Source organism: Anolis carolinensis, chromosome 5 (assembly GCF_035594765.1).
Source record: "Anolis carolinensis isolate JA03-04 chromosome 5, rAnoCar3.1.pri, whole genome shotgun sequence".
NCBI classification, from domain to species: domain Eukaryota; kingdom Metazoa; phylum Chordata; class Lepidosauria; order Squamata; family Dactyloidae; genus Anolis; species Anolis carolinensis.
In genome coordinates, this window is record NC_085845.1 from 181,835,508 (window position 1) to 181,860,946 (window position 25,439).

Below are 25,439 nucleotides of genomic sequence, written 5' to 3' on the forward strand. Positions count from 1 at the left end.
CACAATCCAGCAAGATGACTCTTTAGCAATAATCATAGTGTGAATATTATCTCTATGAAAGGAGATAGCATAACCCTTTTGACCTCTTGCCCCAATTATTTTTTTATATATTAAAATATAAACAATTCTGTATATATTTGTATAATTCTGTACACACACACACACATAAACTAGAAGGTCTGGCTAATTTTCTGCATACTCATGCAGGATTATGGACTGCAGTAAGGGGACAAGGCGTACAGATTACAAAACTGGGAAAAACACTCTCCAAATATATAAGCATTGTAGTTGTAGCAATTTCCAAGAACTAATGTTATCTACTGTGTTATCTACTAGATTATTCCCTTTTCCAAAAAACTCAACTGGTGCAAGGCAGGCTAGAGGGACACTGAAACTGCATTTTCATAAACAAAGCTTGCTTTTAGTGCCAGAAAGCAATACAAAAAAGATTTGACATCATTTACTCAATTTCATTGACTTGATATATCTTATGTTCCAAAGGTACTATTTTGCAACTTCGTTTTTCCATGTTAGATTTTTGAAAATGACATCCCTGCTATTGTAAACACTGGACCACTTCTGAATGTTGAATGTTGGAATGTTGCTAGGAAAAGACACATTTTGTTTTATGCGTTCAAGTTGTTTTTGATGTATGGTGATTCTCTCTCTTTCACACACACATACACACAGAGGCAGGATTTATTCACATTTTTGTCATGGCTCTCTAAGGCTCAGAGAATGTACCCTGCCCAAAGGCACCCAGTGAGTTTCCATGACTGTGTAGGGATTTGAACCTGGGTCTCCCCGAGTCCTAGTCCAACAATCAAAGCAATATACCACACTGGGTCTCTAAGGATCCATACAGGCTGGATAATTTATTTTCTCAAGAAAGCAAGGCACAGGAATAAGCAGCAAAAATAGGTACCTGAGTTTGTCTGCTATGAGTATCACTCTTCTCTCCAACAGCAAGGAAGCAAAGACTCTGCTTAAGTGCCGGATGCTGAGTGAAGAGAACAGGGATTCAAAATCCACATGCTCCAGCCTTGAATCAAGGGGTCGACGCAACTCGATTATCTGAAAGAATAAGAAAAACGATTCAGATGATTTGGTCTGCCTGAGATGAAATTTAGAGCCTAAAATATTTCAAGAACAATCTCCACTATTTGGAGGTTACACTTAACTCTCCTGGACCCTAGTTTTGAACTTACTGTACCTCTGTCCCAGATCCAGGTAGGAAGTTTTTGATAGTGATGGTCCGACCCAGAGCTGGAAATGGAGCCTCCATGACACTCCTCATAAGGGGCTGCACCAAGGCAGGGGAAATCCCACGCCTTTTCTCAACTTCATCTAAGATCTTTGAAAAGGGAGAAAAACCAAAGAAGTAAAAGTGAAAAATTGTTGAAAAGGGTTACTTTTTAGACTACTCCTTTGCTTTAGTTCCCCCTGTTTATAGGTTTTCCCAATAGTGTAGATACCTCCGTGATGTCGAAGGCTTTCATGGCCGGGATCACAGGGTTGTTGTATGTTTTCCAGACTGTATGGCTATGTTCCAGAATACTTCTGAAACATGGCCATACAGCCCGGAAAACATACAACAACCCTGTAGATACCTCCCTTTGTATTAGTTTTTTGGGTGGAGCATAAAAACCCCTTAGAGGCCAGCCTTAGTTGGTATATTCCATTTGCCTGTACAGAGCTCTCTTGCTAGACTCCTCCTTTTTTGTGCAGCAGAGCTACAGGGTCTAGAGGCTTGGGCATTGTCTGGTAATCTTAGGCCCAAGCAATCCAAAACAGGCATCCTTAGCACCTGCATTCAGCCAGTATTTACATACCAGTCCCAGAGACAACAGAAGCTTTTGATCATCTTAAGCTTCACAAGAAAGAAGATTGAGACAGTTTATAAGCACCAGCTTGTAAACCATCACTTTGCATCAGAGGCAGAAGACTTTCAATGACTCCAGAGAGAGGACTGCAACCAGCAAAATCTCCTTTTGTAATGTATTGTTTTAAGCTATCTTATAATAGTTCCAGGTGGAGTTAACCCTTTAATTCATCTTGTCTTCAGTAAACTCATTTTGGTTATCTTTTCACCTTGCCTAAAGTGCCTCTGTATGTTAAAGGTCTTGATCTTTATACAGATAGCCCCTGTATAAAGCCAGATACTATAGTTTTTCCCATAGGCTCGGGCATGCCATCACAAAGTCCCAGAATCCCATTGGCCATGTTGACCAGAAGATCCTCAAAACTAGTCAAAATGAAACTATTCCAAACTCTGCTAAGAGAAATACATGTTTCATGTGTTTCCCCCTCCTGTCCCTCTCTCACCAGTTCTCCATTTAAGAATAATGATTTGAACTGAAACGATAGCACATGGGAGGGTGGATGAAATAATTCACTATTTAAAGTACACACTGTCCATCCTTACCTTAGAAAAGAGGTTGAAACATCCCAGGCGGCTCACAATGCAGTAAACTTCAGGGAGACGTTTCCCCTTCCCACTGGGCTTTCAAGAGAGACAGGCAAAAGACCCACAGAAATACATAGTAATTAATAAAAAAGGAACTATATGTAGCAAGCGCATACTAAACAGAGCAGACAGTCTCCTACGATATCCTCAAATTTTAGAGAATAATTTTTGAGTCTCCTACATTCTTAATGCTTGAAAAGACGAACTGTGGAAGTAAAAGGAAATCCATAAGATTTTAATTTTTAAAAGTACTATATATGATAAATATAGGTAACAGCTTGTTCTACATATTTTTCTTAATTTAATTACAAATATAGTAGACTCTCAAACAAAGATAAAATGTTTAGGAGAATATGCCGCCTCAGATTATGGCAGTTTCCTTCCATAGAGGTTTTAAAGCAGAGGTTGGATGGCCATCTGTTGGGAATGCTTTTCATGTTCTTGCATGGCAGAATGGGGTTGGACTGGATGGCTCTTGGTATCTCTTATAACTCTACAATAAAGACATGCCTATTTTACTTATTTCTTTTAAACAACCCGAGTGAATGAAGGCCATAAAATCATTATCTCAGGGCTTGGAAGGTCCTAACGACTAGACTTTTTTCTGCCTCTAATTTAGATGGAAGAAAAAAGAGATAGTTACCAGTAGTCTTCTGCAGTATCCAAATCTTCTGCTACCATCTTCACTAGTTAAGACGAAGGAGAAAGTCTCACTGAAAAATTGAAAGTAGAAGGAGCGGAGAAAAGATTTATTATGACAGCTCTTTGTTTACAGCAGTGGTTCTCAACCTATGGGTCCCCAGGTGTTTTGGCTTACAACTCCCAGCCAGTTTACCAGCTGTTAGGATTTCTGGCCAAAATATCTGGGGACCTACAGGCCGAGAACCACTGGTTTACAGAGAATCAGGAATAATATGAGTGCATTTGGGGTGGGAGATATTCCTGAAACTGTGCTACTTTGGATTGTAGGTGGAAAAAACACATATCTGATTCATTCCCTGAATTCAAAAGATGAATGAAATGGACTCCTGTATGGTTTGGGTCCAGGTTACCTACAGGATCACCTTATCCAGTACAATCCATGGCTGCTTAGGACACTGAGGTCCTTTGGGGGATGTCTACTCCAACAAGCCAGAACCCAACTGGCAACCGTCACCCAGAGGACCTTTTCACCAGCCACCCCACAACTGTGGAAGGATCTGCCCAAAGATATCTGACAACTAAAAGAGCTGTCAATTTTAAAACAGAATTAAAGACTTATCTCTTCTCACAGGATTACCCAGTCAACTCTGAATTATGAGTTTTCAATTTATTACCACTATATATTGATTTTGTGCCTTGTGTTTGTAGTATCTTTTCATAATGATGTGTTTTTACATTATGACCCACTTTTCCCGCATGAGACTCAAGCCAGTGAACATGGTCCTTCTTCCACCTCAATCTTATCTTCACAATAGCCTTGTGATGTAGGTCAGGCTATAAATTAAATGACTGCGCCCAGGTAATTCCATGTCATCTTCAAGAATGAAACTGGGTTTTAGCTTGTGTCTCTCAGATCTTAAGTCTGACATTCTAATCCAGGCTTCCATAACCTATAATACTCCAGACATGCTGGAATGAAACTGCCATCATTCCAGATAACATGGTGACTAGGAAGGTTAGAGAAGGTTTTCCCAACATAATCATCTCTAGATATGTTAAACTGAACACATCTGGAAGGAAGAAGGTTGTGCAAACCTGCTCTAACCACTACTCTAAACTGATCCTAAGAACATAGCTGGTTGGGGGGTAAGTGGGCAGGGTCTGCTCCAGTCAAGCGACATATACTTGTAAGTTCTGGCTACTGCTTGACACAGTGTGATAAATAATATGGACCTTTGACCTGAGTGTTGTACAAGACTATTATGTTGCATATTTATCCATAAAGGTAATAGAATCTAAAAAGAAACTACTTCACTCTATGTTACTGGTTTTTGTTGCTTGCATATTTAATGTGTAGTGTTTATGCTGGGAACTAAAAGTACATTTTAAGATGTTAATAGCTTTAAAATTCTTTATTACTGTTGTTTGTGATTGCCTTAATGTTGCAGGAACAAAGGAGTTTCACAAATAACTTTAAACATTTTTTTTTGGAGAAAGACTCATTGTTGGAGGAGAGGAGGAAGAAAAATACTAGTGCTTATCTTGCCTGGTAAATTGGCACACAGGTATCCAGTCTTTTGCGTCAGGGAAGCAAAACTGAGGAATGGCTTTAAGCTGGTCTTCTGCTTCCCTCATGAATTTGAAGGAACGTTCAAGCTAGCAAAAAAGAGAGAGAGAGAGAGAGAGAGAGAGAGAGAAATGGGAGTGTTTCTGATTAGTTAAGTGGGAGTGAAAGAGCTCCAAGTATCCCCATCCCATCCCCCAATAAAAGGAGAGGTGATGACAGAGATGAAGCTTCTGCCTGGAAGATATTAACAAAGCTGCTAGCCTGGCTCACCTGACCTTCACATATTTCTTCCCTGAACTAATATCCTTTCCCCATCTAGCCGACACCAAACCTTATGAATTCTTCTATCTAGCCAACTTCAGTATGCATCAAACTCTTTACAAGGAAACTTTAACTAATTTTAGAGATACTTTCAGCTGCACGGTTTGATCATCTGAGAACATTAAAGTATACCAAACTAGATCAACCAATGCTTCCATCTAACCAGGATAAAGGAAAGCGTACTCTGAGGCCGCATAAATTCCTGGGCCCAAACTTTGCAGCCCCAAAGCCTCCCATCACTCTCCTAACCCCTCTTAGGTAAAGGTAAAGGTTTCCCCTGATGTTAAGTCCAGTCGTGACCGACTCTGGGGGTTGGTGCTCATCTCCATTTCTAAGCCGAAGAGCCGGCATTGTCCGTAGACACCTACAAGGTCATGTGGCCGGCATGACTGCATGGAGTGCCGTTACCTTCCTGCTGGAGCAGTACCTATTGATCTACTCACATTTGCATGTTTTCGAACTGCTAGGTTGGCAGGAGCTGGGGCTAACAGCAGGCACTCATTCCGCTCCTGGGATTTGAACCTGGGACCTTTTGGTCCGCAAGTTCAGCAGCTCAGTGCTTTAACACACTGTACCACTAAGTCTAAAAAAATCATTGTGGTTTTTGGGCAATTCATCATTTTGGAGGAGACAGAGAAGGAATCTGAAGCATATTAGCATGGCAGGATGGGAGAGTTGTGCCCCCAAAGGGGTTCAGGGTATGAGATACTGGCCCCCAGTCACTGATCAGTTGTCCATCCTGATTTAATCTAATGTTTGCTTCACACAGGAACTCAGGAATTGCTTTTTCCCACCACATGTGACCTGATCCTCCTAAATCAAGGGTGGGCAACATGTATCCACCAGGTATCCTTAAAACCTGCCACCAAAATTAGATGGGTAATCACATACCTGAAATCTTCTTCCAAACTGGGAAAAGCCCATTGAAGCAAGCATTTCCTGCTTGTTTTAATTGTATTTTCCACCCTGTCACAAAAATGTCATGCACCCTGTCCCAAGATGGCAGTAGGAGAGTAGCTCCTGAATCTGCCCTGCCTGTTTTAAATGGAGATGTCAGTGACTAAATCTGGGACCACCTGCATGCAAAGTGTGTGCTCTATCACAGAACTCAGATGTCTGAACGAAGTCTACCTCTCCACCTTCCCCTGGGAAAAAACTTGTAGTAAGTTTGTTTCCCGATCCAGCAATTCAAGAATGCATTCGTGTGCTGAGATGTTCTCCGGTATGCCCACCTTTAAAGGAAACTGCTGTGTGACTTCGGGGACATATGGAGTGCAAGCCTGCTTCTTGTGCAATGACACCACTACAAAATACTCAAAGAGCTGCCTCTCTTGGTACTCAATCAGATCCCGCTCCAAAGTTTGGTATTTGGGGGCTTGCTTCAGGCGAGACTTCACATGAACCAGGCGCTGGCTGTGAGCTACACAAAGGCAGAGAAAGAAAGTCAAATAGATCTGTTCTATTTATAATATCCAGTTTAATTCATACTCCCATTTTTCTGACTTCTAATGTTGGTCAGGCTGACAATGTATAACTAGTCCAAGGCTGCCCCAGAGAATGTTATGGCTCTGTAGTGCCTTCAACCTGGCTCTTTAAGAGTCCCATCCCAAATAATTAAACCTTGTCGCCCATTTGATTACACCCAGCATTGAACCACAGCTGGATTATACAGATAAAAATGATCTATCTGCTAATTGAAAGTATCAGTTCTTGTCAGAAAAAAAACAAAGGGAAGAAAAATTATTTTACAGTATTTGAATGTCTGCATAAAGTACAAAAGTGCTTAGATGAGGGGCAAGGGGAGTAGTAGAAGTATGGAAAACTGGACAAGTGAATATTCATCCCCAAACTTGTAATGATTCGACCAGGGATAAAAACACTTTGTCTTCAGATTCCTTCCTTCCTTACCTTTTAGCTTTTCTTCAGTGTCACTGTCTGATTCACTGTTCTCATCTGTAACTAGTAGCAAAGGCAGAAAAGAAAAATAGATAATATTAATTTTCTAAATGATAATCACTAAGCAGCAGACAATGTTCTTGGAACCCAGTTCTTACTTGGGAGAGGGGCCACAGGTCCAGGCTGCATAACTTTCTCAATGTCCCACTTCAAAGGCATAGAAATCCATATTAGTCCGGAATATTAGTATGCTAAGGGATCTTAGAGACTGAGAGAACAAAGTCCCACTGACAATATTAAGTGCATTCCCTTTCTTCTCCTATATGTCATAGGAGAAGCAATGGAGGAAGCACAGCTGATAAGAAGGAAGAGGATATTAGAAGGAAATGGTGTTGCATATAGAGCAAGCACCATATGCCTTAGGCAGCAAGCACCCGTCCTTTATAACTGATATAATGGTTACTGAGGGATTTATCCCATGTATTTAATAATGGATAATTTTGAGCATGGGTGAAATATTAAATATCATTTGCGGCACACTTTTTAATGAAAGCACACTCACAGTTCACATTAATCCCTTCAGCAATCCTTCCTTTTTACCTCTTCCTGAGCTGCTCTCTGTCGACTGAGACAACCTCTTGACTCGTTTCTTTCCTCTTCGCGACTCATACACAGCATTGATTTTTAACACTAGCTGCTTAACAAAAGAGAAAAGTGAGTGCCTTCTCCTTCCCATCAAAAATCAAACAAATAAGACACCTAAATTGATAATTTGGGCCAATAAATTAATTATTCCTGTTACCTTTCTATTCATTACATCACTTATTTTTCTGAGACTCTCTCATTCATCTTTGATGCCTTTTTTCTAGTTGAGACTATCAGAATATTGCATTTGAGAAAACTACTATACAACTTAACATTCATCCAGGCAGCTAAATATATATCAACCAGTCAAAACCTTTGCACTGAGTGGCTCACTTTGCCGTATTCTCTGATCCCCCACAAAGAATTCAAATGTTCATGTTGTTTCCCATCTTACAATGACTCGAAGGCAAACCCATCATGGAATTTTCTTGACACGATTGAGTCAGAGAAGGTTTGCCACCGTGCCTTCCTCAAAGACTGAGAGTGTGGGACTGACCAAAATTAATCTAATGGGTTTTCATGGCTGAGCAGAAATTTGAACCCTGATATCTTGAAGTCCTAATGTAACATTCAAACCAGTACAACCACAATGGCTCTTGAACTTTGCAGTATAAATTTACTGCATGGCACAAAATGGATAGAATATGGGTGTGAAAATACTGGCTAGTATGGTGTAAATACCCTAAAAGAACCAGATCTTGTCCAATCTTGGAAGCTAAGTAGGGTCAGCACTGCTCAGTACTGGAGTGGGAAACTACTAATGAATGACAGGTGCTGTGGGCTACTATTCAGAGGAAGGAACTGGCAAAACCACTTCTGAGTATTTCTTGCCTAAGAAGACCCCATGAAATTCATGAGGTCGTCACAAGTTGACAGGTGACTTAAAGGCACACACTCTCACACAAATGTACTGGGTGGCCACGTCCACTAGAATGTTTGTGTATGAAGATCAAGGGTATTCTACAATAACTAAGCATTCTAAGCCATAAAATGCCAGTTCACATAAGAGAAATCTTTGTTTTGAATAGCTGTCAGACCATCTTCGAAAAGTGTAGTTTACACAATTTCTATGTCTTAAGAACACTACAGTATTTCTTTGATTCTAAGATGCCATCAACTGAAAGATGCACATTAATTTCAGTACTACCAACAGAAAAAAAAGCTTATATAAAAAAGCACTTTTGATTATAAAACACTCTCTGTTTTTAGACATGTTTATATGGGGGAAGGGAGTGTGCCTTAGAATCAAAGAAATATGGTATTATTTTTGTCTGTGAAGCAAAAACCGTACGTGAGAGTTGGACGAAACTTAGGGACATTATTTACAACTCTTAATTTCACCATGTTCATGAAGCCTAATTTTATATTATATCTGCAGTAAAAATATGAGCCTGGGGGAATGAAATGTTCTGTCTGCCTGGATGGTGATTAAAACAAAGCTTAGATGACATTTCATTTGAATAGCTAATAAGGACCATACAGTTAGTTTGGAAAAACATTTCTTTAGAACTAGTTTCATTTCAGAAAAGAGTTCAAGCCCTGATATATGCATTTGTGGGTGTGTTTGTGTCTGTATGTAGTAGGGGGAGGGCTCCACCAAACCTTCTTATTTCTCTACCCCACAAACGGAGGTTTACCTTGGGAATTTTTTTCCTCCTCTTGCCATTTTGTGGGTCACTCAAAGAGAAGAAAGTATCATCAGGGCTGCTAGGAGTGGAAGGAGGGCTGGTTTTGGAAGGGGAACATGTTCCATCCCGATTTGATTTCCGTATATCTAATAACTTGAAACTCCGCCGTTCTGAGTTTTGCCGAAAGAAGATGGGTTTAGACAGCAGCTGGGGAAATAGAACAGAACAGAAAAAGATGGATATTAGCATTTAGTCTTATGCTATACCAAGAAAAATGAACTTCCTTGGAGTTACTGCTACCCCAAGCAAGGGAAGCAAAGAACATCTTACGTTACCTAGAAACCTAATTTCAGGAAACTTGAGTTACAAGAATTATTACCAATAACCCCAGGCTTAATGAATCGAAGGAGCCCTTATAGTTTTCAAAGGACAAACTAAGTAGAAGTGACTTTTTATTTTCCACATCATGACAGAATGCATAACATTTTCCAGGAGGTCTTTGTTTTGTTTCCTCTGCTTTGCACACCCACATTTGGGGATTTTATAGAAAACAAAACAAGCCAACAAAAATTAACCAACCAAGCAGCCACAGACATTTGTTCTAGAGAATGAAGGGGCTACTGTACCACATCTGACTAAAAGCCATATGGTCCAATAGTCTATCAACTGGTGGTCATTTCTAGTGGCTACAGAGACATGTTTAGACATCCCTGCAGTCGCAAATTAATGGACCTCCCCGCTTCCAAACCCTGTTATTTTGTGATTGCATCTATCCAGTAGAACCACAGAATGGTCTGGCTATGGTTCACAGGTCTATTGGTTCAAATTCTGGGTTTGGCTCTGCCATCAAATCTTTACCCCGTAGCCTTGGGAATGCTAAAATAGGACTACTGTGCTAGTAGGCACTCTGTGTAGTGTAACTACTTAAAAAAACATTTCTTTTCATTTTTAAAATCCCTAAACTCTGAAGAAAAAGTCACCCTCGTCTCATATTTTCTGACTATGGAAAATAAAAAGAACACTTCCCACTGCATCTAGTGGAATTTCCAGACCAAAAGAAACTTTATCTATGAACAGGAGGAGGCAATTGGGCAATTAAAAGGTTCCAGATTATGAGGCTGCTTCTGTTTCCCTTACTCATTTGAGCTCTATTTCTTTTCTCCTTTTTTTCTGCACATCCAGAATGCAAATAGAAATGTTTTCTCTATATAAACTGTGCTCTTGGATACATCCACAGTGCACAAGGACACCCATTTCCTAATACATTATCACTTAGAATACAGTGAAGAAAGATACTATATATCTTAGTTTTGTATTCAAAATAGCATCTAGCATAATTTAGTTCTGAATAAATGTGGCAGAGCTCCCATCTGATAACCTTTCTTTCTCGACACTTGCATGTTGAGGGTGTGGAGTAGAGTTGCTAATAGCAGTGACATTCAACTAAAGGACATTTTCCCACACAGGTCACATTCTTGCTTCACAACTGGCACTAAGAAAAAAGATTACACTTGCCAGCAAAAAGCAAAATCCCATATCTATTTTTAGGTGAGTGTGTCAGAAAACTGCAACTGCATCTCTTGCCCAGATGTAATAAAAGAATTGCCAACCCACTCTTCTGTATCATTCAAGCAACAGGTAGGAATGAATATGTATCCTAAACTGTGTTCACTAACTTAATCTGTGTGGACAACTGTAGCCATCCAGATTTTTTAACTTTTCAACTCCTATAATCCCTTAACATTGCCCATGATGATGATGATGATGATGATGATGATGATGATGATGATGATAAAGGCCACCCTACTGGGATCTGTGTGCATCATCCGAAAATACATCACACAGTCCTAGACACTTCGGAAGTGTTCGAATTGTGATTTTGTGAAACGAAATCCAGCATATCTATCTTGTTTGCTGTGTCATACAATAATAATAATAATTTATTCTTGTATCCCGCCACCATCTCCCCGAAGGGACTTGGGGCAGCTTACAACAGGGACATGCCCAGCATCACAACATAACATCATCAAAACAGTGATTTAAAACAGTAGTTAACACAATGCAGCAATAAAATATGAACATAAATAAATACCTTAATGATGACTGGGACTCCTGGGAATTTTAAAGCAAGAACACGTGGAGTAAGACAAATACAGCCTATATCAACTTAACACTTTGGATACTATGACATCCTACCCAAGCGCTGCATACACAACTCAAGTAATCATGAAGCATTTATAAAAAATATAACTCCCAAGAGTACACAATACTCACAAAACCTGAAGGTTGAGGGCCAGCAGCTGCCCAGGGAAATCTGTGTATTTTGAAGTGAGCATTTCTCACATTTCTATTCTATTATGATTCACTCATAAAATTGCATTACAACAAGCAAAGCCAGATATAGATGACTAACGTGAATAGCAAAATGATGTTCCCTTCTCATTCTATACTTAGATGCTGACTGGACAGACATCTTACTTCAGCATTTGCAATAGAAAGATGCTATACACGCTACTACTTGGGGACTCCTGGGTGGGCTGTGTGGCATGCATAAGTCTATCCTCAAATGGAAGGGAAGGGGATTGCCCCTGCTCATCTCCAGTATCTGCTGCCTGAGGCAACTGCCTTATTCTGCAGGTTGAGAGGGTCAGACTTGCAAAGTACAGTCAGATATTGTCCTTTGTAGATACAGAAAAGCAAAGCAAAAAATACTGCACACGTTTCAGTAAGAAAGTTGCAAAACAAAACAAAGTCTAGAAATATTTCAAATGAATCCCAGGGCAAAGTTAGTCCGGCCAATAGCTAGAAAGGTCCCTGCAACCTTTGAATTTCTAGCCAGACCCACAAAAAGCAGTCTGCTTTATGGCCATACAGAGTTCCCCCACGTTTTGGCTGTGGGCTGCCAGAAGCTGCAAGTGAAAACCCACAGCAAGAAACCATCATTCCTAACCCAGCAGGATTCAGCAGACTTAAGAGTTTATCCTTTAAAAATCACTGAATAGGGTAGGCAGGAAATTAACTCCATCACAGAGTTAATCCAAGATGGGAAACCACATCAGAGAGCGAAACAGCCGTTTTCTTCCCTGCAGGGCATCAGCTTTCCCACCACATTAAACTTCGTAACACAGCCAAAACACATAACTTTGGGGCACTGAACGCTCAAGTCACACTGGTTAGACCAGGATACCTTTGTGGGTGTGCCAGGGACCGAAGACGAAGGAGATGCTGGAAAGTTCAGAACACATTTTTTCCCCAAGCAACGACTGTTTGTCTCAATATCCTCATAGGGATTCTCTTTTGCTGGAGGATCTAGAAAGAAAAGCCAAAGGCAACAGATAAATCAACACATAAACATGTGAACCTTTCAATATCCTAAGAACCTAGAAACTGCCAATGTTGAATTAGATCCTCTACCAACCACACTTAGCATGGCATGCTCCAGATGTGTTGGGACCATATCTGGGGATGATGGAAGTTGTGACATTCACAATGGCTGGAGGGTGATAACATTTTTTTACCTGAATGTCAGCAGCTCATGCAGACATCCTAAGTGGCTTGCATGAGGAAAAAAGAAGAGGAAAGTTGAACAGAAAGAAAAAGAGAGAAGTGGACTATTTGAAATAGAGTTAAGGAAGCATCCTCAAGTAGGCAGGAGGTGTACTGAAGTTATGTGTCATGTCTTGAAGTGCTGAAGATTCATGCTTCAATATACTATGGCCACAAACAAAGAAACTACCAAGAGTATTGAACACTATTCATTTTCACACTTATTGCAAAATTATATCATAGTAAATAACTTTAATACAAGGTCAATTTAACAACTAATTCAAAACCCACTATCTTCTCAGTAAAAGTCGTCTTCCTGAGATCTGGGGAATCATTTTTAGATCAGTCTGTAATTAGAGAGTAATATAAACATACAAAGTATTGTTTTTCTTGGATGTACATGCAGTTTTTAAACTCCTAGCATGCCTTTTTTTTCACTCCTTCTAGTATTCGTTGGATTCACCTACTCCTTATGTTGCTGGCTGTAGACCTTTGTGAGAGTTCCACTCCTGAAATGGAGGGACAAAAGCTTCAAGACGAGGTTGAGGTAGATCTCCTTCTGTTGCTCCCATCTCAATGAAGGCAGTGAATTGTTTTCTAGCAGGTCTACTTGTTGTGAAAACAAGGTTTGTCATGTGACCCAGGCTACTGTGATGTATTTTAAATTATTCTTGCCAGCAGGGTGATTTTGAGTACAAAGAAGTTCCACTGCACATATGCCAAAAGTTTTTTCTATTGTCACATCCCCTGCTCCTAATAAAGGGATAGGCTACTTATGGTCTAATATTATTGAATTATCAGGCCCTCAATGAGCATGATCAATAGCCAAGTATGATGGAAGATGAAGCCCAACACCTAGAGCATTATATGTTACCCACCCCATTGTAACATAATGTTGTATTAATTCACAGATGCCTCATAATGGGTTTAACACCATATGCGCCCACAAATTTTCATCAATTTGTTCAAAGCAACCCACTTCTAGCTCTCAAAGGCCTACCTAGAATATCTTCATAGACATTTTCTTCTGATAAAGTGCGTGTTAAAGCCAGTTTGGTCTGAGCATACCAGTCCACCCGACCATTCTCAGAGGATGACTGCAACAAGTCTTCAAACTCGTATGATTTCCTGTAGTGTTTTGAGTAGAACGAGCACCATATTAAGAGACTGAGGTAAACCAAATCATCCACTAAACAAGCAGGAAAATACATCTTAACATAGTTATATTATGTTAAACAACTATTTAAAAATGTGTATGTGTGTTTAGATTTATTACAACAGCTTTCCTGCCATCATATACTGTGGATTACAACTCTCATTAGCTTCTTTAGCATCATCATTGGTCAGAGATAACATCTATACACATAATAAAAGTGAAAATATGTATGTGTGTATGTGGCTGGGGTATCCACTTACGCGGATAAGCTCCCACTTCCACAAACAGCTATAGTTCCCACTACTCAGGAGACAACAAAGGCCCTCCCTCCAATGACATAGCAGATTATAACGAGCGCCATGAACACATACAAGAGCCCTGCCAATGTCCTCCACAAACACCATACTGACTCCACTCAAGTGAAGGCTTTGATACGGGGACAATTTCATCATTTGCTGCTTTTCCTCTACCAAAGGCACACCCAGTGTTTCTGACTCTATCGATTGGTGTGGAATTTGCATGGCCATGCCCACTGTCTCTCCCTTAACCCTTTCCTATTCTGTTCTATGGCACACAGCAAACAGGAATTGATCAGCAACTGAACATACTTGAGGGGTTTGGGAAGAATTCACTAATTCAACTATGCATCACAGTTGTAACTACTGTGATGTATAATTTGCCTGCAATCTAAGAGCACTCTGAACTTCACCAATGGTGGACCTGGAAATAACTTGGCACACAGAACCCCCATGACCAACAAAAAATACTGGAGGTCTTTGGAGGGATTTATAGGAGTTGTAGTTGTAGCACACTCTCAACCCAAACAATGATGGATCTGGACCACACTTGGCATGCATACTGAATATGCCCAAATTTGAATACTGGTGGGTTTTGAGGTGAATTGACCTGGACATTTTGCAATCAATTGGCACTCTGAACTCCACCAAAGATGGGCCTGGATCAAACTTGGCATACATAACCCCCATGACTAGCTCAACCTACTGGAGGGGTTTGAGGGAACCGACTCACCATAGTGCGAGTTGTACTTTACCCTACAGCCAGAGAGCACACTGAACCCCACCAATGATGCAACCAGGGCAAACCTGCCCAACATAACAAACTTTAAGTACTGATGGAGTTTTTCAGGGTTAACCTGGCATGATGTCAGTTGTACTTAATCTACAACCTTATGCATTTTGTATTATTACAATTTGACTTCTTCAAATAACCCGGGAAATGCCGGGGAACCAAGTTAGTAGGTTGTAAGTATAAAACATGTAGGGATTTGAGGCCTGATTCATGTATGGGAGGGGTGATAATCTAGCAGAGGAGGTTTTAACACAAATCTTTTTGTCCTGAACCTTCCTTGCCAAACATACTGTCCCAATCAGACTTACAATGGGAAAGAGTCAGACAGGTTACTGTTTCAAGACGATACAACACAACTTATACTTGGATTTAATACACACCAAGGCACACATCATTTGAATAGGAACAAAGCCTACAGCCCTTTGTATGGGGATCTAAACCCAAACCAGTGATTGAGTTATAAAACATTATAAAGGGCATACATACACCACAAGGATATATCTCAATCATCACAAAATGGAAACTCTATACAGAATATGAAAAAAACCCACAGAAGTGTACAAATACCTGTGATCTGCATTAGTCTTATGCTTTCCATTTCTCAGTCTTCTGCTGACAGCTGAAGGGGGAGGCGAAGAAGGAAGAGGAGGGGGTGGGATGGAGGGGAGAGGGGGTAGGTTCCTCTTATTTCTACCTGGTGGAACCCATCCCTCTTCGCCCTCATGTTTAAAAGTCCTCCGAGGCTTGGGGAGTGGATTGATAAAAGGTTTCTTCTCAGGCAACCCAGGCTCAGTGTACACGTTTTCCTCATTGCGGGCCTTGCCCTTCGAACGGGATGCTTTCACCTCTTCCAGAGTCCCAAATATTGGTTCAGGAGCTTCACAGTCCAAGCCAAGGAGCCGCTTACCAAGTTCTGGCCGGCCGGCTCTTTCCTGGCCTTCAGAGGGGCTTTGAACTTCCTCTGGCTTCTCTTGCAGAAAATTTGGAGAGTAATAAGTACCTGGCAATTGTGGCTGTAGTTCAGCTGAGCCTCCCTTCAAGGCCTGCTCCAGTTTTTTCACTTGACTCAAGACTGATATGTTTTCTTTCTGAGCATCTTTCTTACCATCCTTCATCTCAGCACTCCTCCCGATATGAGAATGAAGCTCCTCATCTCTGACCCTTCCATCTATCTTTCTCTCTGTGTGTTGCCCAGCCTTTTTTACACTCTGTATTCTTCTCTCATTCTCTTTGCTTGCCCTCTTACATTCCAGCTGCCAGCTTATAAGCCTTTTGGCATCCACTTCCCTTGCTGCTGCAGTTTCCCTGGCCATCTTCTCTACAACACCCAAAAATGAGCTGAGGTCCTCCTTAACTCCTTGGTCCTCCTCCTTCCATGTAGTTACAGGAGATAGAGTTTCCTTCTTCCCTTCCCACTCTGAAATCTTCTCCCTGATACTCAAAGGCTTATCTTTCAAAGTGACTTTTCCAATAGCCCGAAGGTTCTGAGTGCCCCCCATCTGCTTTGTAATAATCTTGCCACTTTCCCGGATGCTGAGGTCTACAGATGGGTCACCGATGATCATCTTGGAACTGAGCATGTTCTGCTGAAAATAGTCCAGTCTTGCTTCCCACATCAAGTTCTCCAGTGCTTTTAATGTGCCCTTTCCCACAGCAGATGGCTCTACTTTAGGGGCTACCTTGGTGGCAACACTCTCCAAGCGCTTCCCTTTTGAAGGCCCACACTGAAACGTTGTCTTTGTGGCTTTGTTATTTAGACTTTCAAACTGAGCCCTATGCAATGAGAAGAAACAATTAAATAAAATCTTTAGAAGTCAGAAAAAGTTCACAATTGTTCCAACTGTTTCACATCTTTTTAGAGCAGTGGTTCTCAACCTGTGGGTCCCCAGGTGTCTTGGACTACAACTCCCAGAAATCCCAGTAAGTTTACCAGCTGTTAGTATTTCTGGGAGTTGAAGGCAAAACATCTGGGGACCCACAGGTTGAGAACCACTGTTTTAGAAGAATGGCTATAAAGCAGCAGCACTTGCTCATTCCCCCACACCACACAACTCCCAATCTCAGTACTCCCAACATATTCTCAAAACAGTGGGCAAGAGCCAGATTTTACATTAAGTATGAAATCTTAAAACACATAGTCCATGCCACTGCACCCTCCAGAAAAAAAGATGAAGAAATGAACCACAACAAGAGTACATATGGGTCTGGCATTCAAAATCTACCAGGAAAAAGTGCCTCATTCAGTTAAGGAGTGGAGCCTCCGGTGGCGCAATGGGTTAAAGCCTCGTGACTTGAAGGTTGGGTTGCTGACCTGAAGGCTGCCAGGTTCGAATCCCACCCGGGGAGAGCGCGGATGAGCTCCCTCTATCAGCTCCAGCTCCATGCGGGGACATGGGGGAAGCCTCCCACAAGGATGGTAAAAACATCAAAGACATCCGGGTGTCTCCTGGGCAACGTCCTTGCAGACGGCCAAGTCTCTCACTCCAGAAGCGACTCAAGTTGCTCCTGTCACACACAAAAAAAAGTTAAGGAGTAAAATGGCAACAATAACTGTCAGGGACTATTGAGGAATCCACCAGGAAAAAAGAAATGTCATTTGGATCTCAGAAAGACAAGTTGTACATAAACACACCTCTGGCCAATCTGGACAAGCCCTCATTCTTCCATTTAGATAACTAGGAGAGTTATAGGAAACTTAGGTTCATTTCAGAAGTACAATTAAAAACTAGCAAGTCTTTGTTCTCCCCAACTCTTACCTCCAAGGCTGCTCAGAAAGTATATAAATAATAATAATAATAATAATAATAATAATAATAATAATAATAATAAAATTACCTCTCAGTTGTTTTGCAAACACTGGTTTTAGACTGGATGCTCACATCGGGGATGGTGTTTGTTGTCATCGTGTCAGCACCTGGTTTGGCTGCAGTCCAGCTGACAGGAAGATCAGTAAAGTACATATGATATAGTTAGTGTCACAGTGAGCTAATTTCTTGTACTGATAACAAATTCCTGAGCTCAGGATATAGTTTGTTTCATTCTATAACAAAAACTACACACACACACACTCAGTAGGTCTTAAGAGTCCTGAATTCTGCCCACTTCTACCTAAGTTGGAATCCAGTTGCTGACGTATTATGGGATGAGTTGTCCAAAAAAGTAACTTTTAGAAACTCTGATCCAGTCTGTTACAGCATTCTGAAGTTGCTGCTAGTTGATTTAAACTGTCTTTGGAACATAACCCTTGTTCCTCTTTCATTCTAAACTTTATAGATAAAAATGACAAGCACCACCCCTGAATGCATGCCAGAGGATTACCTCTCCATTATTTACACATCACTGAAGCATGTTCTTAGTCTGCTGTGCTCATTAAGTGAACAATAGTTTATCCTGCTTTCATTTATAATAATGGTTCTCAAATTTTGGTTGTCCAGATGTTCTGGACTTCAGCTTCAGGAATTCTCAACCCACGTGTCCAACAATAATATTTTTGTGGAAATTGGTGCAAAATATATGGAAAACCAAAGACTGAGAACAACTGCATTCAATGCTAAGAAAGCATTTGCTCCTGACCTTAGATATATTATGTTGTGAAGCAAACACACATTAACATTGCCTATTATCATGAACCAGAAATGACCCTCACAGGCACAGGGAAATAGTCCATTATGGTGTCTTCTTGTAAAATGCTTTTTTTAAAAGTTCATCATGCTCCATCTTTGACAACATCTGGATTTACAATAAATATGACAACATACTTATGCAATACTACAAATATACATAGAACACAACAGTCTATCTATACTCATAATAAAAATGAAAATATATATGTATGTGTGTGGCTGGGATGTCCACTTCCACAAACAAGCTCCCACTTCCACAAATAGCTATAGCTCCCTCCCTCCCTCCAATGATATTGCAGGTTATAGTGAGCATTGTAAATATGTCCAAGAGCCCTGCCAATGTCCTCCACAAACACCATACCGCCCACCACCCAAGTGAAAGCTTTCATACGGGGCATTTTCATCCTAGATTTTATGTTTTGCCTCCACCAGAGACATGCCAGTGCTTCTTACTCTCTCCATTGGTGTAGAATTTGCATGAACCCGCCCACTACCTCCTCTTTAACGCTTTCCTACTCTTTTCAATGGCACACATCAAACAGAGGAATTGAGCAGCAACTGAATATGCTTGAAGGCTTTGGGGGAGAATTCACTATGATTTATAGGAGTTGTAGGTATTGGGATGTATAGTTCACCTGCAATCGACAAGGACTCTGAACTCCACCAACAATGGACCTGAAACTAACTTGGCACACAGAATCCCCATGGCCAACAAAAATACTAATAGTCTTTAGAGTGATTTATAGGAGTTGTAGTTCACCTACATCCAGAGCGCACTATGAACCCAAACAATGATGGATTTGGACCACACTTGACATGCATACTCGATATGCCCACATTTGAATACTGGTGGGTTTTGGGGGGAATTGGCCTGGGCATTTTGGAGATGCAGGTACTGTGATGTATAGTTCACCTGCAATCAATGAGCACTCTGAACACCAAAGCTGGAATTGGACCAAACTTGGCACACAGAACCCCCATGACTAATTCAACCTACTGGAGGGGATTGAGGGGACTGACTCACCAAGGTGGGAGTTGTAGTTCACCCTACAGCTAGAGAACACACTGAACTCCGCCAATGATACTTTTAGAGCAAATTTGCTCAGTATAACAAACTTTAACTACTGACGGAATTTCTGGGAGTTAACCTGGCATCATGTCAGTTGTAGTTAATCTACAACCTTATGCATTTTGTACAATTACAAAATTTACTTTTTCAAATAACCTGAGCAACTCCAGGTACCCAAGCTAGTACACAATAAAATGCAAACATCAATTAACAGAGAACAAAAACAGACAAAGTAATTTTAAAAAATTTAAAGAGATAAAACATTTGACCTGAAACTGAAAAGACATCATTACTAGAAAAAATACCTCTAGATGGACAGTACTCTACAACTGAAGCTTTCTACTTCATTTTGATATATTATGCTGAAGATGCGAGGAAGAAGATAAACCAGCAGATTAGATGCTCTGCCAGGGAGATTCCCCTTTCAATATCTGAGTTTTATGTGAATCTTTAATGCAAACACAGAGTCCTAAATCAGCTTAGAACTAAACAAACAGCCAGCATGGTTTCTTCAGAAAAATATAATCTGCACTAGTGGTTCCCAGACTTATGAGTGACCGAACCATAGTAGTTCTATCTTGCTAGGATTCACACTTTGCTTTTCTGGCTTCCATTGAGTCCTGTTATCTTGTCTAGACCTACATGGCTTCACATGACTGACTGCAGAGTAACTACGTATTTGTGATGTCTCTCTAACCAGATGTCCCCAATGGTTTTCTACAGATGTTAGCAAGCATATATGGTGTAATATGGATTCTTTTTCAAATTCTTTAGAGCAGTGGTTCACAACCTGTGGATCCCCGGGTGTTTTGGCCTACAACTCCCAGAAATCCCAGCCAGTTTACCAGATGTTAGGATTTCTGGGAGTTGAAAGCCAAAACATCTGGGGACCCACGGATTGAGAACCACTGCTTTAGAGTGATGCAGAAGTCACCCAATGGAGGGAGGAATGCAGATCTGCCCTATTCATTTTTAAATTTAGGGAGTGGGGTGGCATGGGGTGTGCGTATGTGTGCACAGACTCTCAAATTTCCATACAGCATTTATTCACTGCTACTTACAGTGGACTTTGCAATGGGTAAGTGTCAATGTTATCCAACACACAAAACAAGAGATTCATAGAAATACATGATCTGATACAGGGGAAATATCAAACTTCCCTAACATGCTTGCAAAATTGTGTTACTTTTAATTTCCAGTGGCATTCTTGTAGTGAAACTGATAATTGCAGATATGGTGACTACTGTCACACAGTAGGAAAATGACATGCATTCAAAATTTGCACAACAGATTGATCATGCAGAAAGATCCCGGATGAGTGAAACTCATTCCTAGGACAACAGAACGTAATCAATAGGCTGAGGCCAAGGATGAATACTGCCTTTGAAAGGGTCTTCTCACGAAGGGTCATTTGGGTCACGGTTCATTATTCATTCCTAACCAATTTCTGCTTCTTTGTTTGGTTGCAGCAGAGGGTGTTTCTGTTCCACATTCAAGGGGGTGAAGAGCTTTTCCATTCTGAAAGGCAATTCTGGGCATTTTAGAAGTCTCTTTTTTCATAACCATGCTTTGCAAGGAGGCATTATACAAAATCAGCAAGCCAAAAGAAAGTTTTCTATGGCCAGCAAAAGCTGATTGTCTTTTACACAATACTTTCCAAAGAGTATTTGGGGGGGGGGGGGGGGGTAGATACCTAGAGGTCTCTGGAGTCCATCCACTTGGCAGATCTGTTACAGATAAACATGCCACAGTCACAGCTTGGGCGGAAAAAAAATCAGTAGAGTTAGTATTGCACCTCCTCCAACTTTTCTGTGTTCATTTTCAAGAGTCCAAGTATTAAGAAGGGAGGAAAAGGAATGAAGCTGCATTTCTTTCTGGGCTCCTTTCCCTGTGATATCATTCAAGCTAGTAATGTTTTCAACATGGAAACTCAACACCAAGTCAGACTAACAGTAATACTACTTAACACTTGCATAGCACGTTTTGCTATTTTGCTATATTTGCTATTTTGAGTGCAGCTTCACATGCATCAATGAGCTAACCTCCCTAAAACAGCCTTGAAAATTAAGTTAGTATTTTCCTGAGAGGGGAAGGGATTGGGTTTATTAATGAGATTTTGTACACCACAAAGGTGAGGCTCAAACCAGAGGCTTTCTGATTCACTGCTTCATCCCTTAGCATCTGTACTAAACCAGCTCTCTCAAGGAGAAAAATACTTAAGTGGGTTAAATTACACTCACATATTTAAGGCACAATCCACCAGGAATTTCCCGAAGTATAAACGACACTGAAAAGAATGCAAACTGTGAAAATGATGCAAAGACACCAGCACATTAAGTGTGATAAACACCACTGGACGATAGGCAAACAACAGATGACCAACCGAAGGATACTGCTCAAACAGAAGATTAAGTTGGTGAGTCCTCCCAAACGAAGGCAGAAGAGGAATCACATTGTGAATTTATTTCCAACCCAGTGGATGCTGTATCCCTGGCAGATTGTCAACTGGGGTAAAAACAGCACACTGAGTTATCCCATTCGCACACAGAAAACTTCCAAATGAAAAGTATAGATTTTCATAAGTGTCCTTCAATGCAGAACTCTCTGAACTTGTACTACATTTAAGGATAAATTTCCCCTTTCCAAAGTCAGCCTCTGTGCATCTATGCGCTGAATAAAAACCCTGTGGGCACCAGGCATTCTACACAGGATTTGTGTGCATTATGACATCCTAAGCAGAGGTTCTCAACCTGTGGGTCCCCAGATGTTTTGGCCTTCAACTCCCAGAAATCCTAACAGCTGGTAAACTGGCTGGGATTTCTGGGAGTTGTAGATCAAAACACCTGGGGACCCACAGGTTGTGAACCACTGTCCTAGAGGGTTTCCTATTATTGTTTAGAAATACACAAGAAAAGTATGGGAAAATATTTGCTATTTAGAGTGACAATGCCATAATGTACTTTCTGACACTGCAGAAAAGGTGTTCAGTAATCAGCATTTTTACACCTTAATAATGGTATGTATGCATGAGTTGGAAATATATATATATAGAGAGAACTGGGACGATATCACATTGGAGTTCTAAAGCACAGATCTGTGTTTCTCTGTTGCCTGGTTTCCTTCAAAGAGGACCTTGGGAAGCCAAGGACCTCTCTGGCTGAAAATTTCAAAGGTTTTGCCCTAAACTACATTTCCCAGAATTCTTGAAAAGCAAAATGAGTGACAGGGAAACATAGACTTACGCTTTAGAACTAATATGATATTGTCCTCAGACAGGCTGGCCTTCTCTCCGTACATTGTGTAAAAGTTTATTTGCTTCTGCAGTCTCACTGGAAAAAAAACTGATGAAAGCAGCATGAGATTTGCAATATGCCAGGCTGAATTCACACAAGTTCTGAACTACAGGAACTACCACCATGTTGAAGTGAGCCCCCCGGTGGTGCAATGGATTACAGCTTTGTGCCAGCAGGAATGCTGACTTGAAGGTTGGGTTGCTGACCTGAAGGTTGCCAGTTTGGATCCAACTTGGGGAAAGCGCAGATGAGTTCCTTCTGTCAGCTCCAGTTTGATGCGGGGACACGAGAGAAGTCTCCCACAAGGATGGTAAAAACATCAAAAACATTTGGGCGTCCCCTGGGCAACGTCCTTGCAGAGGGCCAATTCTCTCACACCAAAAGCAACTTGCAGTTTCTCAAGTTGCTCCTGACATGGAAAAAAATATATTGAAGTGTCTGCATTTCTTTACAATTACAGTAGAGTCTCACTTATCCAAGCTAAACGGGCCGGCAGAAGTTTGGATAAGCGAATATCTTGGATAATAAGGAGGGATTAAGGAAAAGCCTATTAAACATCAAATTAGGTTATGATTTTACAAACCAAAGCATCATGTTTTACAACAAATTTGACAGAAAAAGCAGTTCAATACGCAGTAATGTTATGTTGTAATTACTGTATTTACGAATTTAGCACCAAAATATCACGATATATTGAAAACATTGACTACAAAATGGCTTGGATAATCCAGAAACTTGGATAAGCGAGGCTTGGATAAGTTAGACCCTACTGTACTTCATTATGGAGCCCAGGCACCAAAACAAAAATGTGACACAATTTTTTACAAAATGCCAAAGAAGGGGGAAGCATGAAGAGAACTCTTCAAAAGCAGAGGGAATCAGATAGGCATAATTCATGAAGAGTTCAAGAATCAGGGGGAGGGTGGCCTCAAACCTTTTAAATGTAGCCGTGTGGTTAAACTTTCCTAGGACACAAATTGGCAATAAGGGATGCTAGTTGGAACCTGTCAATGTTCAATGGCATTAGCAATGCCAAATCATTCCTGGAAGAGATATGGATGAGGGAAGGAAGAACTCATGATGGTGGTGATACAAAGGAACCATCTAGTCCATGAGACGTCTAGTGGGAAGCATGCAGAAAGCAACAATAACCCAATAACAAATCTTCCAAAGAGCAAACGGCTCCTGCACCCACTCGCAGGCACACAAGGCTCCAGATTCCCAGGGTCACATGGCTGAGAGCTTCCTCTTGCCAAACAGAGTCGGACCCTGCTGTGACCTTTCTCTTCCACACATTAGTTCCTGCCTGTTTCTGTGCTTCCGAAGAGGCGTTTGTTTACTGTCCTACCGCTGGCATGCAGGAAGTGGCCTTGAAATGAGCTGTAATCATCTTTCACCAGCAGCCACTCTCTGGCTCCTTTTCTAACTTCAGTTCCCCTTTCCTTCCTTCCCGTCTTCCTACCTTAACATCCCTTTCCTTCTGGATGAATCACCCAAAAATAAAACAAGCAGTGTTTCTGAATGAGACCTATATTGTGAAATTGCCCTGCCTTATTTATGAAATCTTATGGCAGGTACAAAAGATGTTGTGGTCAAAGGTCACTGGACGCTAAGCCCTATGAGGTGTATCTTAGGGAGCTGGGTATATTTGGCTTGTAGAAGAGAAAGTTAATAGGGGACGTGATAGTAATGCTGAAATATTTCAAAGGATGTCACACTTAGGAGTCAAGTTGTTTTCTGCGGCTCTAGAAACTAGAACACAGAGCATTTAATTCAATTGCATGAAAAAAAATTCCACCTAAACACCAGAAGGAACTTTCCAATGAAAATAGCTGTTTGACAGTGGAATATGCTGCCTTGGAGGGTAGTAAAGTCTCCTTCTCTGGAGCTTTTAAAACAGAAACTGGATGACTATCTGTCAGAAGTACTTTGATTGTGTCTTCTTGCATGGCAGGGATTAAATTCATTTAAAAACTCACCATTAAAGGTAAAAATACAGTACACACAAACATCCCAGAAAAAAGACTCCTGCAACCACTTAGAATCATAGATTTGGAAGAGACCTCATGGGCCATCCAGTCCAACCTCCTGCCAAGAAACAGGAAAATCACATTCAAAGCACCTCTGACAGATGGGCATCCAGCCTCTGTTTAAAAGCCTCCAAAGAAGCAGCCTCCACCACACGCTAGGGCAGAGAGTTCCACTGCTGAACAGCTCTCACAGTGAGGAAGTTCTTCCTGATGTTCAGGTGGAATCTCCTTTCCTGTAGTTTAAAGCCATTGTTCTGCGTCCTAGTCTGCAGGGCAGCAGAAAATAAGCCTGCTCCTTCCTCCATATGACTTCCCCTCCCATATTTGTATTTATACAGGGCCATCATGTCTCCTCTCAGCCTTCTCTTCTGTTGGCTAAACATGCCCAGCTCTTTAAACCGCTCCTCTGAGGGCTTGATCGTTTTAGTCACCCTTCTCTGGACACATTCCAGCTTAGAGTCAACAAA

The 25,439-nt window shown here is 41.0% G+C and overlaps 1 protein-coding gene across 4 annotated transcripts in view; it reads right to left on the reverse strand.

Annotated features, from left to right (window-relative positions):
• The window catches only part of dennd2a (DENN domain containing 2A), a 77,990-nt gene that overhangs the window by 24,343 nt on the left and 28,208 nt on the right, over nucleotides 1–25,439 (reverse strand). For 3 of the 4 annotated variants that reach the window (XM_062983085.1, XM_062983086.1, XM_062983087.1), the window contains exons 2-14: nucleotides 17,793–17,891; nucleotides 15,525–16,730; nucleotides 13,713–13,840; nucleotides 12,354–12,475; nucleotides 9,176–9,373; nucleotides 7,494–7,590; nucleotides 6,906–6,956; nucleotides 6,230–6,417; nucleotides 4,656–4,765; nucleotides 3,111–3,180; nucleotides 2,426–2,503; nucleotides 1,214–1,354; nucleotides 926–1,074 (exon numbers count right to left, since the gene is read on the reverse strand). In XM_062983085.1, coding sequence (XP_062839155.1) covers nucleotides 926–1,074; nucleotides 1,214–1,354; nucleotides 2,426–2,503; nucleotides 3,111–3,180; nucleotides 4,656–4,765; nucleotides 6,230–6,417; nucleotides 6,906–6,956; nucleotides 7,494–7,590; nucleotides 9,176–9,373; nucleotides 12,354–12,475; nucleotides 13,713–13,840; nucleotides 15,525–16,730; nucleotides 17,793–17,860 — 2,606 coding nt within the window. In that variant the 5' untranslated portion in view covers nucleotides 17,861–17,891. The remainder of the gene's footprint in view (nucleotides 1–925; nucleotides 1,075–1,213; nucleotides 1,355–2,425; nucleotides 2,504–3,110; nucleotides 3,181–4,655; nucleotides 4,766–6,229; nucleotides 6,418–6,905; nucleotides 6,957–7,493; nucleotides 7,591–9,175; nucleotides 9,374–12,353; nucleotides 12,476–13,712; nucleotides 13,841–15,524; nucleotides 16,731–17,792; nucleotides 17,892–25,439) is intronic. The other variant, XM_003220866.4, reaches the window with a different exon arrangement.